We start from the raw sequence: 14,559 nt of genomic DNA, 5'->3' as shown, positions 1-14,559 counted from the left end.
GGCTACGGTTTTGGACTGCAGAGGACAGACTGTGCAAGGAAAACAAGAGCACTTCTGGGCCGTCAACAAGCAGCAGATAGATTTTGAATATCACACTGGGGTATCCACCTGCTGGTGTTCAGTCCCTTTACTTCAGCAATTGAAGCAGATCCCTGAACTCGGTCCCTTTACCAAAGGGCACGCTGCTTTGTGCAGAGACCTGCCTGAGGCGAGGCACCTGGCGGCATCGCTTATGGTGCACAAGGTCCACCTGGTCTTCATTCCCCACAGCAAACCTGGGAGCTTGGATACAAACCTTCCCGGAGCACGAAGGGGTCATTGAAGAGGACCGATCGGCCAACATGTTGCCTGTGAGGTACCACCAGGTAGCTGAGCTGGGAGAGCTGGAGGGAGCAGGACTACAGCCACGTTAAAGCAGGTGCAGTGGGAATGGGAAGCTGAGGCTGTGAGTATACCCCTGCAACCCTCTACTGCTGCCTCCCCCATGTCCCCATCCTGCCTGACGCTTGTGCGAGGAGCTGGCATTCAGTAGGTGCTCTTCAAAACCTGTTGAGGGCTCTATTTTATTTCTTCATGACTCATCTTCCACATTCTCATTGCACCTGCTTTAGATGAGGAGTTCCCAGTTTGGTCAGGTCCTTTGTTTCTGCCTGCTACGCCCCCTTTTTTGAAGTGGCATTCAGAGTAGGACCTTTTTTTTAGAGAGAGCAAATGCCTGCTAACAGGCAGTTTTCAGTTAAAGAAGCACGGGCAGGAGCAAAGGAGCCAGATTAACATCTTAAGTAGGTTTTTTCATGAGTTAGGTCTACCTTTGCCAGTTCAGAAAATGTCCAGGTCATTCAGAATGGCATTTACTCACTTCATCTTCAATAGGTCTTTCTCTTCTACAGAATTATGGTGCTTTTGAAACATCCTCTGGTTTTGTTGCAGTCGTTTTAAAAGTAATAGTGCGTAACGAGGAAGCAGTCTGATTACAGATACATAATTTCATCTGAGGCAAAAGAATGGCATGAATACAAATTCCAGATAGAGCACAAGGCTCCCAGCCTGCCTCTGTAACTGTGCGTCTCAGTTTCTCTGTATTTCCAGCAAGACGACAATGGCTACCTTGTAAAAAGCTCTTTCAGATACGGGACAGAAGTATATACTTCAAGGTCTAGCCTTGAAACTTCTGTGGGGATAGCAATGCTCTTCTGAAGTGCCATTTAAAACAGATTGCGTTTCACTACGTGCAAAAATCCCCCGTGTAGATGCAGCTATATGAGCAAAAAAAAAAGTGCTTTTGCCAGTATAGCCTATTTTATTTGGGAAATGCTTGCAGAAAAAGATGCTTGTGCTAGTAAAACTTGTATTTGCTGGTTATCAAAGGAGAAGCATTTCTAGTGCAAACCGGGCCTCTTATATATGAAGCTTTATTCAGTTCAGCCATCAGTACAGTAAAGAAAATCCTTCCTCAAAGGGATTAGTAAGGTTACCTAATAGATATTATTAATGGTTTAAGAGCATAAAAGGTGCTTTAGCGATTCGTGAGGGGCTAGATCCTTTGCTAGCGTAAATTGTTATGGTCCCGCTGAGGGCATCATGGAAACACAGAGCAGTGAGGGAGCTGCCTTGTGCCATCGCTCTCTGCTCAGTTTCTAGAGCTTCCCACTGACTCAGGAAGGTGCAGAGCCGCATTGGCTGGCCTCTCCGAAACTGTGACTTCTGCATCCGCTGCCCCCCGAGAAAAACGTGCATAAGCAAATATCTAGGGTATAGAGGAAGAGTTGTAGCGGTTTGATGCCTCGGAAACATGCCGATTTCCACTGGCTGAAGATCTCAGTTTACACTGATTTCATTATACTAGTAGCTTTAATAAGCATCAGCTTCCAGTCATGAGAATTGATGTTTCTACAGAAAATACCCTCTGATACTTTACCTTCTCACAGCGGGGCTCCCTGGCTAACCGTGTGCTTGCCCATTAAGCACAAATCCCAGCCATTTCCTTCCCAGTTTTTCCCTGCATTTAATGTATGGAAAAGCATGACCCTGAATCAGATGAATAGCAGCCGGTTTGAGAAGGTGTGTGTGAAAATGTATCCTCACGCAGATGAGCTCAGAACAAATAGACTAGCAGGGAGGAGGGGAGCGGAGCATGGGGAGTGTGAGGCTACCCTTTCCCTGATAGTTCAGCCACCGTGTGTAAGCAACAAGTTTATGCCCGAGGGAAAGAACTGAAAGCTGAGGAGATCTTAAAATTAACAGAGCTTTATGGCTCGATCAATAGGCCGTGCTCTCTGAGCAAGATTAGAAATCAAATGGCACATTTCTTTCTGTTAACCCTGTTTGCTCTCCCTGTAGGCTCTTCTGCCTGAAAGCATCTAAGGTTTGATTAAGTTCTTCTCTAGAAGGAAGCCAGAGAAAGTCCATTGTGTGAAAGCTGCCTCCAGAATGCTGTGTTGGACACACTTTAAATAACAATAGAGGTTATTAGTGTATTAGATTGTTAGTAATTGCTGGAGAAGATAAGCCTTCCCAATATTTGAATATGCAAAATGGCTTTGGCTAACCAAAACAGAGAGGGAAAAAAAAAAAGTCAAAACGTGCCACTGCAGTGAGTAACAGGGATGATTAAAAATCACTGTATGTAAAAAAGAAAACCTCTACCTTGTTTTACTACTAGAAATACATTTCCAGATTTGTTACCCCCACCGAAGACTTGATATTTTCCCTCTTTGGTATTTCATTCTCACTGGGGCAATGAAATAGTTGTTTTCAAAGGGAGGGGGACTGTGTTTGCACCTACTTCTTGTTTGGCAGTGACCTCTATGAACCGGTTATCGCTGCTCTGCCTGTTGTTTTCTTGTTAGCTCTTTGCTGTCAAATTAATTATGGTGAAGTACTAAGCTTGTTGCATTCACGTGCTCTTATTAGCTCACAGGATGTCAGAGTGATTGGATTTTTAGCATTATTTCTTTTTTTACATTCCAGGCTTTCCATTCAAAACCTGTTATCTGGCAGGGAGGAAACTATCTATCTGTATTGAATTCTGATCTCCCATCAGGGTAGCTGCAGTGATACCGAGGATTTGGTTTACAATGCTGTATACGCAATTAGACTGTGTTTATATTAAAACCAACGTGAACAATCAGATTGGGATTGCAATGTAATTTTGAAGCACAGCATTACGTGTCTTTCCTTTTGAAGTACAGAACAAGAAAGAAAATATTTATGATGAGAATAGCATTTGTCCCTTTCACTCTTAAATCACAGTAATGAGCTCATCCTCCAGTTGACCCTCTACGCTCTTGCGTTGCTTGTATTAGTGGCAACTAACATAGCTCACAAGTGTGCAGTCCAGGAATACATGAGAAGTTTTATTCTTCTTTAAAAAACTGAAATGCACAGAAGGGGCTTCTGAGCTGTCGTGCTTGAAATTTGTGTGTCCTGCTTCTGCTGCCCCTTGAAAACCAGCATTCGGCTCAGTGCAAAAGATGAAGCTCCTGAGATTTGCTTGCATTCTTGAAGGGAGATTTTTCTTTGTTAAAAAAAAGAAAAAAGAAGATGTAATTAGAACAGCCGGCAGCCCCGTTGCCTGGGCCCGCTCCTGGGCCGTAGGAGGCTCAGCCCCAGGCGCTCCTTTGCCCGGTTCAGAGCACAGGCAGCAGCGTGCGCCTCCCGTTTCCCAGCCCCAACCTCCGCCTCTGCAGGACCAGCCGCTCTGACCGGCCAGCAGGAACCTCCGCCACCGCCTGCGCCCGCCGGTTCCCCCCCTGCGCCCGACCCGCGGCCGGGGCAGCTCCGGCCCGGCCCCCGCCCGTAACTCAGCGCGGGCCTTCAGCGGCTTCAGCCCATCTGCCCCCGCCGCTGCCCCGCTGACCGCCCCCCCCCACCCCGGCCCCGCCGCCCGCTTCCCCGCGCGGCCCAGAGGGGGCGCCCTCTGCCCAGGCTTCCCCGCAGCGGCGGCGCGCGGGGTGGCGGGGCAGCGCGCAGCGGCCGCGGCTGCCGGGCACGGCGTCCGCAGGGGGCCGCGGGACCGCGCAGGTGAGCCGCGCCGCTGCTGCTGCCCCACCGCGGGTGCCCGGCCCCGGGCGTGCCTGCCCGCCGGGGGGTGTGTGTGTGTGTGTGTGCGCGCGCGTGGGGCGGCGTGTCGCGGAGCGGCGTGCGCAGCGTGGCTCACGGTCACGCCCCGGTGCCGCGGAGGCGCGGCGGGCTCCCCCCCGCCCCCGGTCGGGAGCCTCTCCTGACCCCTGCGGGGGGGAGCACAGCACCCCCTTCGCCTTGGCGGCCCCCCCAGAGCCCGGGGCTGCCCCGCGGAGGAAAACCCGCTCCCACGGCATGGGCAGGGCCGGCACTCCTGCCGGCTCCGCGCCGCGGCTGCGGGAGCGCGGCGTTCCCGTTATCTCCCCTCCCGCTCCCCGCGACCGCCGCCCCGAGCCCCCCCCGGCGCTGCCTCCGCCAGGCTCCGCGCCCGCGTCCCTCCTGCCCCACGGAAAACACACACAATCCCCGGCACCCGCCCCGATTACCCGGCCCGTTCAAACAAACAAACAAAAACCCGCCCCGTCGCAAAGCCAACCCAACGGTAAACTTTCTAATGACTTTCTGCTTTCAAGTGCTTAAGAGGCAAGGAACGGGGGGGGGGGGGGGGGGGGGGGGAGGCCGGGGCTGCTGCCGCTCAGGGTCCGTCCGTCCGTCCGTCCATCCTGCCGGGAGACGGGACGGGGACGCGGGTCGGTGCGCGGTGGGTGTGTTTGCAGGAACCGGGAGGGAGGGAGGGAGGGAGGGGACGGGGGGAGTTAAAGAAACAGCATAGTTAATATTTCCACATCAGGAAGTTACTGTAATAGCCCAGGGGGCAAAAGACTTAACTTAATCTCCTAAATAGTGCGGAGCCCATGGCGTCTCTGTTATAGGTTGGAGTTCCCACGTGGTTTTAACTCCGGTATAAAAGTTTCAGTAGAAAGTGCCACAATGTCGTGATTTTGCAGGGGGGGAAAATTAGCAGGAGGAGATCAGAGGAAGATAAGCGAGGAGCGAGCCGCTTCCCCGAGACCTTCCACTGTGGATCCGAGAGGGAACATCAGACGCGTTAAAAAAAAAAAAAAAAAAAGCCAAACAAAACAAAACACAGCGTTCAAGCCAGCACAAGGCGAGCGAAAGATCAAAAAGACGCGGAGAGAGAGAGAGACAGACAGATTAACTGGAGCAGCAGCAGCAGCAACAACAACAACAAAAATCACACTTAAAAATAATAATAACAATAATAATAATAAAACCCAAACCACCAACAAGGGAGATATTGTTTAAAAAGAGCGAGCGAGGGAGCGAGCTGAAGAGCTGGTCCGACCGAGTGGATCCGTGCAGCTTCTCCTGGGATCGCCGGGATCGAGCCGCTTCCCTCCTCCGCGGCCGCGCAGCGTGCGGTGCCGCTGCCTGCGGCGGGGTCCGCGCCGGGCGGCGCGCAGCATCCTCGCCGGACTCCGGACTCTCCGCGCTGCTTTGAAAATAAAGCATCTCGCTAATAATAAGCGGGGCGGTGGGGGGAGAAGACTCGCAACCGTGGAGCTGCCAGCCGCGTGCCCCCTCCCCGCCGCCCCCGGCCCCCTCCGCGGCTACGCTCCGGGGCAACTTTGATGGCACGTTGAGGAGCAGCGGGCGCTGAAGGGGGACAACCGAGCGGCGCGGAGCCGACCTGCTGAGAGACCTGCACCCACGGCCTGTGGATTGTTGTCTTGCGGGGGCGGAGTGGGCGGGGGGGGTACAAGTGGCACTTCTCCCCCACCCCCCCTCCTTCCAGGCTATAAATTGGATTGTATATAAATCTGCTTCGTTTATCTCCCTGACCCCCCTCAATGACGCTGGACTAAAGAGCTCCTCTCCGCGGCCCGCCCGGACCTGCCGAAGCGAGCGATGGACCAGGAGCGGCTGCGCCCGGGGATGCCCCTCTGAAGCGGCGCGGGGCACTGGGGCAGCGCGGCGCCGCCTCCCCCCAGCTCCCCGGCTCCCCTCGCACCTCCGGCTCGCTCCCCGCTCCCCCTCCCTCCTCCCCGGGCTCCGCAGCCACCCCCTCACCTGCTGCCGTCCCCCTCCCCCGTGGAGCCGGGCTTTCCGTGCACGCCAAGCCTGCTGCCCACCCCCCCATTCCCCCCCCCCCCCGAACTTCGCCCTCGGTGCCTGCGTGTGCAGCCTCCCCCCCCCACCCCCCCCCCGCCTCCCCGGCGGCACACGCCGCTTCCCCGGGCGCCCCCTCCCTCCGCCGCGGCCCCCCCCCCCTGCGCGGAGCGGTTGCGGCCCCCCCCAGCTTGGCTGCCACCGCCCCCTCCGCGCCGCGGAGCGCACGGAGCGGCGCTGCCTGCAGACGGGCTCCCTGCGGCGCTTCGGGGCGGCCCCCAGCTCGGCCCCCCGCTCCTCCGCCATGGACGGGGCGGCTCGCCGGGGGGTGCTGGCCGCGCTGCTGGCCTACGGGCTGCTCCTGCTGGGCGCCGCGGCCACCCCGACCCCGCCGGCCCCCGCCGGCGGCTCCCCGCAGGACACATGCACCTCCTGCGGCTTCCGGCGGCCCGAGGAGCCGGGCAAGGTGGACGGGGATTTCCTGGAGGCGGTGAAGAGGCACATCCTGAGCCGGCTGCAGATGCGGGACCGGCCCAACATCACGCACGCTGTGCCCAAGGCGGCCATGGTCACGGCGCTGCGCAAGCTGCACGCCGGCAAGGTGCGGGAGGACGGCCGCGTGGAGATCCCCAGCCTGGACGGGCAGGCGAGCGCCGGCCCCCCGGCCCACGACCCGGTCTCCGAGATCATCAGCTTCGCCGAGACAGGTGGGCGCCGCTCGGCCCCGCGCCCCCGCCGCCCGCTCTCCCCTGCCCGGCCTGCCTCGGCCCCCTGCGCTGCCGCGCTCCCTACCTGTCCTGCCTCTCCCCGTCAGTCCCCCGGCTCGACCCCTGTCAGTCCTCCCGCTCGCCCGGCCTGTCCTCCTGCCCACCCTCTCTGCCCCCCTGCCTGACCCCCGGCAGCTCCCCTGGCCGCCCTTGCCTGGCCCCGCTGCCCTGCGCCCTGCCCGTCCTCCCGCCTGCTGCGGGCACCGGCCTGCCGGGCTCACCCGCGTGCCCTCCGCCTCACCCGCTCTCCCCTCTGCCCCGCACCACCTTGCCCCGGCCCTGCCCGCTCCTTCCTCCCCTCCCCGCCTGTGTCCCTGTGCCCGGGCTTCTCCCCGGGTTGTGCCCCGCAACTCCCCTCGCTGTGTCCGCGCATCCCTCCGCGGCCTCCGTGCCCCCGGCCTCCCTCCGGCGGTCCTTCCAGCTGCATCGTGGCTTGCCTTCGTCCCTGTGCGTCCCACTGTCCCTCCTCCGCCTGTCCCACTCCATCTCTTGAATCCCTTGCCTCGTCTGCCTGCCCTGCACATTCATCTGGTTCACTGCATGCGTGTCTGTTGAGGCTTGCATTCGCCAGTCCTCCCTTTCCATTCGTTTCCCATTTATTTAGCTTTCATCCATAGTGTTGGCCTTGTCTGTTTGTCCACTGCGTGCAGCCTCCTCCCAAGTGTGTCTGTCCCCTCTCTACCCATCGGTCCGTTTACTAACTGTGCCATCCATCCCCACGGTACCAGCCATCTCAGTCCTGTCCAGCCATTGCAGTTATGTCTCGCTGAATCCCTTCAGCGTAGCTTTCCAGCAGTTTATCCAGGCAACCGCTGTGCCTGCGAACTTTGCACATCTGGCCATAACACCATCGCTCTGCAAATTAGCTCTCTCCTGTCTATCTGCCCATCTCTCCGTCATCGCTCTATTGCTCAGTTAATTTTTCTCTCTTTCTATCTTCCTGTGGCATCTGTACATCATTTGTCCACAAAATAAATCTCTTTCTATCCTGTATGCTGCCCACTCATCTTCTTTATCTACCCTCCCACTTACCAAAGGCATATACATTTACAGTATCTATGGGATCTGTTGCATTATACATATGCTTGTTATATTCACATACAAAATTTATGGGCACACACAATCTCACACAACACAAGTGATGTGGATCGGTGCAGCAACACCGTACCGTTCTTTTTCTGTTGCTGTCACCACAGTTTATAAAGAAGTTGTGTATTTACTAACATGCAAAAGGCTTTCTTAGGGTGCATTTTGGGGTTTATTATTTTTTAATAGGCTGTTGTTGGGAGATCTGGGGTGGGCTTGTACTTCCATTCAGCATTCAATCAATCGCTGTCTTTTGCAGCACTTCCAAAATCGACTTTATGTAAAACGTAGACAAACACAGTGAAAATTTTTGTCCCTGAAATGTTGCAAGGTACCGAATGGGCCCTGGAGGCACATTTGAAAGGCACCTAGGGTAACAAATGAAGACACCGACTATGCAAAAAATCCCATTCAGAGATTGGCAAAAATAATAAAGATTCTTAGGAAAAGAGGAGGAAGAAAAAAAAAATCTACATTTGGCTCTGTACAGAAAGAAGCGAAACAGATAAGGGCAGATGAGAAAATGCCTTTCCAGCAATAATTTTAAATAGCGATTCGGAGGCTTTGATTCAAGGACCACAATTACAGTCTCCGCCATAAAGGCCAGCTTGCACATTTATCACCTACACCAAATTCAGTTAGGACTTATAGTACAAAATCGCAGCAGGGCCACTGGTATTTCTGAAACATTTCATGCAGCAGGCTCTTTTGTTTACAAATAAGGGGTTATGTCAGACATTTGGTGACATTTGGTTTTCCGTGACAATTTCACTCCTTTAATTCTGGTGTTATTGAAAAGCGTATTGAGAACAGACAGTAACGGCGTTACAGCGAGAGCAACCGCTTCATTGCCTCGCCTTCTATGGGAGTTTATCATTACGGGGCAAAAAGGCAGAGATCGAAACGATTAATAATAGTAGATATTCTACCAGGCTAAGTGGGGGTTAGCTCGATCTGTTGGACAAGCAGGCACATTACTGAAATATTTTCCCCTCCGTCTCATGAATCCTCTCTGTTAAACTGTGATGAGAATATGTGAAAATCGAAACAAACCCCCTGGTTTGGCATTGGCGTTTCAGGGGTTATTGAAAGGGCTCTCCCCGTGAGAATCGGCGGGTAGCTGAGAGGTAGCACTGTTCTTAAACCGAGGAGATAGCAGAGTCCGAGTGCTGGTCTTTTCAAGGTGCTGCTGTAGCGGCTTTAAAGCTGGCTGGCTCGAAATACCCACTTCTGGAGAGCTCTTACTGGTGTCTGTGGATCTGACACATCCGACTACAGCCTGATGGTGAGCGTTGCTGTGGGAAGTCCCTTTTCAAAGTGTTTCGATTGCAAACTGGGGATATCTGATTCAGCGCGTGCCTCCTGGCCGGCACAGCCTCCCCGCTCTCTCGATCCGCCGTGCTCTAGCATTGTCCCTGAATCCAGAATGGCACACAAGCTAACGTTTCCTTTTTGACTTAATCTTGCTGATCTCTCCTTATCTTGCAGACGATCTGGCCTCATCTAGAGTCCGCCTCTATTTCTTCATCTCGAATGAAGGGAACCAGAACTTGTTTGTCGTTCAAGCCAGCCTGTGGCTTTACTTGAAGCTGCTTCCATATGTCTTAGAGAAAGGCAGCAGGCGAAAAGTAAGAGTCAAAGTCTATTTCCAAGACCCGGACACTAGCAACAAGTGGAATGTGGTTGAAAAGAAAGTTGATCTCAAAAGAAGTGGTTGGCACACTTTTCCCATGACAGAGGCGATCCAGGCTCTGTTTGAGAGAGGAGAAAGGAGACTGAACTTGGATGTTCAATGTGAGGGCTGTGAAGAGTATTCAGTGCTGCCAATTTATGTGGACCCCGGGGAGGAATCCCACCGGCCTTTTTTAGTGGTGCAAGCCCGCCTCGCCGATAACAAACACAGGATCCGGAAAAGAGGCCTGGAGTGTGATGGCAGGACCAATCTATGTTGCAGGCAACAGTTTTACATTGACTTTAGACTCATTGGGTGGAATGACTGGATCATAGCACCATCAGGTTACTATGGGAATTACTGTGAAGGGAGCTGCCCGGCCTACTTGGCCGGCGTCCCGGGGTCGGCTTCCTCCTTTCACACCGCCGTCGTGAATCAGTACCGAATGCGGGGGCTGAACCCGGGCACCGTGAACTCCTGTTGCATTCCAACCAAACTTAGCACAATGTCAATGCTGTACTTTGATGATGAATACAACATTGTGAAAAGGGACGTTCCCAATATGATTGTGGAAGAATGTGGTTGTGCTTGATTTAAGGTGTGTTTTTTGGGGGGGGGAGAGAGAGAGGGCGAGAGAAAGAGAGAAACATTCCCGTACGAGATGGTGTTGGAGGAAGTTTCACTGTGTATCCAGGCATCAGTGTTGGAAAGTCACTGTGGAAAAGTTTGACAAAAAAAAAAAATAGAAAAAAAAAATCATTTCACTTTGGTGTCAGGACAGTGGCAGTTTGTGGATCTTGGACACTTATATATTCTACCACTTATAAGTTAATGCTATGAAATATCTTAAAGACACACACACACACACGAAACGTGGGCACGCACACAAACACGCGCTCATACACACACACACACACACAGAGACACACACACACACACACAGACACACACAGGAGGCAGCTCGGAAAAGGGACATGAGCACAGAAAGTCAGTGACCAGTGACGACGGACCTAAATGCCTGCCAGTACAAGTGAACGGCTGAGCAGCTGTTTCCCCGCCTGCCGGCGAAGTCAGACCGCAATGAGCTCCCTTTGCTCAGGCAAAAGCACAGACTGCGAGAACACGACGTATTCTTGCATGCAGGTGTCGAAATGACCAAACTTAGAAAATTTAAAAAAAAAAAAAAAAAGGAGAAAAAAGTCAACCATCACCTCTTAGGTCTAACAGGAAGCTGCAGGACACCTGCCTTGGGAGGTGATCCCTTCCTCTTAATTTAAATTTATCTAAACGTAAACATCACAGATACCCGCATCTTCCTACAGCACTTCCAGTAAGGAATCGCGTGGTACCACCAGAGAGAGATGAAAGGAGACAGACACGTAAGCAACTGCTGTATTTCTAACATCTGACCGTTGCGAAGTCACAAGCTGGGCTGGCGTTATCCAATCCTTTAACTGCCCACTAGCTACCCGTGGATGGCTATACCCGCCGTGTCTTGGAAAACGGGATCCGATACCCTATCTGGACTGTGTTGAGCGTTGGCATCTCTCACGGTTCAGAGAATGAAAAGTTAAGGTTTCAATCTGTGTTCTTCAGCGGGGGACTTGGCAAGGACACGTCATCTGGGGGACGAGCAAACAAGCAACTGCTACCACGGCTAAACCAATGAACCCTAAAGAGCAGTGAAGTAACAGAGTGGAGACGTTCTGAAAAATGCGGTGCATTTAATAACAGGCGAGGAAGATTTTAACAAGTCTTGGAAAGGAGGAGACAGGAGAGTGCTTTCAATTTCCTTACCAGGAGGTGTCGAGGATGGCCATAAAGATCAGAAAATAATGATACAGCATAGCACTTGCAAACTGCTTGAATGCACGTATAATAGCACTTGCAAATTTCAATGCCTTGAAAAGTGGTACTTGATAGTGCACTTATCTTTGCTCACTATCTAGGTAAACAGGTGCCGCATGAGCTATGCAATTTAAAGTGTTGACCCATACTAGACAAAACTGGACTTATGATATGACTTTTTTATATTTTTTTATACTTGAAATTAAATCTTTTGCTTCTTTTTTAAAGCGAATGATTGCTTTTAATGTTTGCACTGATTTAGTTGCATGATTAGTCAAAAAAACTGCCATTTGAAAAAAATGTTATTTTTATAGCAGCAAAAAATGAATACAGTTAAATGTATTATACATAAATTTTGGAACCAAAGAGGCCAACATATTAGTTATAATTTTTATGAGATGGCAAAGCCATCATATATCATGTAGTCATACTGAGCAATCCCTCACGAGGCCTACCAATTGTTTCAGGGTACAAAATGGATTCTGTTTGTTCTATTCAGTGTCTTTTATATACCATACGCACATGGAACGTAGAGTGAAAAAAATTACTATTGTAGAATACATTACAATATGTGCATCCTTTAAATCCGATTTTTATGTTTATTTAATAAAGTTCCTTTTAGGTTCTGTTCCATAATAATTTAAACCAAACAATTTTCACTTAGATTTGCTGTTGAAGTATTTTACATTTGTGTACAGTTTAAATAAATAAAAAAAGAACGAAAACTGGATGTGCTTTTCTTTTTTTTTTTATTTCAGTGTATAACATCTGGAGAAACTTGCTTACTTTCGGGACTGAATGCGGCTGCAGACGGTGAACTGTCGCTTAGACCGTAGTCGTATTAGTCATTGCAGAAAGCCTTGTCTGAGAGCTCAGCTGCGATCCTAAAAATGTTACACTCTAGTTTTATTGCTGTCTATACATGTAAGCATCTGCTTCTTTCTATCTGCATCAGTGCAGGGTCTCTGGGTGCAGGAACAACGCTGTTCCGCATACCTGCAGGTCATTTACAGCAAGTTCCTGGTTCACCTGCTGTGTAAGAATGTAACTTCTTGTCTAGGTCACTCCCTGATCAGTTACAAGAAGTAAAAAAATAAGGTGAAAAGCACTTCCAGGAAAAACAGGTCAATATTAAGCTTGATGAACTTTCTTTTTTTAAAATTAGCTGGCACCAAGGAGAGTTTTTTCTGAGTAAAATAGATCCCCTTTACTAATAAAACCCCCCAAATGTTGACAAATATTCATAGAAGTTCTCGTTCACTGCGCATATATCCAGATACTGATTTTATTGATCTTCACAGATAAATTCTTCCTCCTGGAGACCTGAGCAAATGCCAGCTGAGGCTGACAGAAGGACCTCTGTTGACTTAGCAAATGTTAGATCTGACCCTGAGACCTGGGAATTGTGGAAGAAGCAAGTTCATGCAACTATCGATGGCTTCTAGTTACAATTCACATTCAAGCATAGCTCTGCCCACCATTCCCCAAAGCCAGACACTGGGGTTAAACAGCTTTGTTTCGGGAGACCTCTAGGAGCAATTTGCTGTGGCTGTGTCAACAACCTGCTGCGCAGAACTTTGTCCCCCAGACCAAATTTTTTGAATATTTCATAGCTTTCTCACCAAACTGCACGTTTATTGTCAAAGCCACCGCTCGCTGTTCCTGCTCCATCTCTTAGCAGCCTTCTCCCCCGTCTTTGTTCCTTGGGTCAACCCTGTTACTGGTAAGTTCAATAAATTCCCCTTGAAATCAGTGGCAGATACATGTCCCTTCAGTCTGAAGGCACATTTGAACTAATATGACACAGTCTTCATTAATAAGACTGGGCTGCACTTCTAAAAATGGGATATATTAAGAAATCTTGCCCATTGAAATGCAAGGCCCTGGAGGCTGGGTCTGGTTAAGTTTCATTCTTAATTGAAAGTGATTGTTTTCTGGGGTTGAAGCCAAACCCTGCATCGGACACTGGGACTCCTGTGCTCTCCCAGGAGGAAAGCAGGGTGTCTCAATGTGGGATCTGGACCTGCAGCCCCCGGGGAGCAGGGAGCTGTTGGCAGCCGGGATGCCATGAGCTTTGTCTGGCCAGGAGCGAGGACCAGGAGCGGGCTGTGCTTTGCATCCCACTGCAAATCCACAAGCAAGCCCGGGATCCTGAACTCTTTCACAGAAGCTGGCAAAGAACACCCCTTTTCTTGGTAAAAAGGTTTCACAGCTTTCTTCCCCTACCTTCCCTGCTCCCCCACTGCAGCTGTAGTCCCGACGTTCACGGGGCAGAAGGAGAAAGCCAAAGAAAAGCACGAATCAGTACGGTGTGAGGGGCATCATCTGTGAGTGGGAAGAGCTGGACCATAATCCAGGTTCCCAAGTCTTTTTATTATTTTGTGTGAAAGAGTCTCTGGAAATTGATCTGAACAGAACATGCTTTGAGTTTTCTGCGGTGCGGAGTCACTCACTGCTCTGGGCGTGCTGCAGAGCGAGGTATTCCCGAGTCCTGGTGCTGACAGCAACCTGTCGCACAGATGTCTAAGGCTAGAATGAAATAAAATTTGAAAGGCCTTTAATGTTGAGGGACCAATCTGAGACAGTTCGGGCTTGATTCTTCAGAGATGTGACAAGGCTACTGCTCGTGCCAGCTTTTTGCAGGGGGCTGCAGGAATGCCACTTTTTGCAGCTACCACCTCCTGCATTTTTGAAATCAGGCAAAATGAAAAGTGAGATGCCCAAACTTGATGGCTGATTTTGAAAACTTGGGGTTTTATTTTCCCATACGTCATTGCCGTCCTTATAAAACTCAGCATCCAGTTTCATTGCCTTATGCTAAGTTAGGTACTGTATCTACAACACCATCTGGGTCAGGTCCATACGCCCCTGAGGTGACTGAGGTCTCTCTCTTGTCTCTGACAGGCTTTGAATTTCATCCTGTAAATGCGAAATCATTATATTCTATCATGCGGTAGAATCAATCTCTGCATCTGGAAAATCTTTGTCACACAGGCAAACCCCTGGTCCCAGTGCCTGGACCTCCCACTGGCGTTAATGAGGATGATGTGAACGGGGTGGCTGTCACGATGTGGTGCAACAGAGCATTTGGTG

General features: G+C 51.1%; 1 protein-coding gene across 1 annotated transcript; it reads left to right on the top strand.

The window, feature by feature from the left end:
* The first annotated feature begins 6,397 nt into the window (after positions 1-6,397).
* Positions 6,398-10,210, top strand: INHBB (inhibin subunit beta B). Its single transcript, XM_059820670.1, has 2 exons — positions 6,398-6,800; positions 9,435-10,210. Exons 1-2 carry the CDS (start codon positions 6,398-6,400, stop codon positions 10,208-10,210), a joined length of 1,179 nt encoding a protein of 392 aa, XP_059676653.1.
* Positions 10,211-14,559: the final 4,349 nt, after the last annotated feature.

The sequence above is a fragment of the Gavia stellata genome, chromosome 8 (assembly GCF_030936135.1).
Source record: "Gavia stellata isolate bGavSte3 chromosome 8, bGavSte3.hap2, whole genome shotgun sequence".
Lineage (NCBI taxonomy): Eukaryota > Metazoa > Chordata > Aves > Gaviiformes > Gaviidae > Gavia > Gavia stellata.
This window is presented reverse-complemented; position numbering and strand designations above follow the sequence as displayed.

What these genes read in the sequence shown, in the direction of transcription:
- INHBB (XM_059820670.1), top strand. Translation starts at nt 6,398, where the DNA reads ATGGACGGGGCGGCTCGCCGGGGGGTGCTGGCCGCGCTGCTGGCCTAC. An exon ending in CATCAGCTTCGCCGAGACAG is followed by an intron (nt 6,801 to 9,434) that starts GTGGGCGCCGCT and finishes CTTATCTTGCAG; the next exon opens with ACGATCTGGCCTCATCTAGA.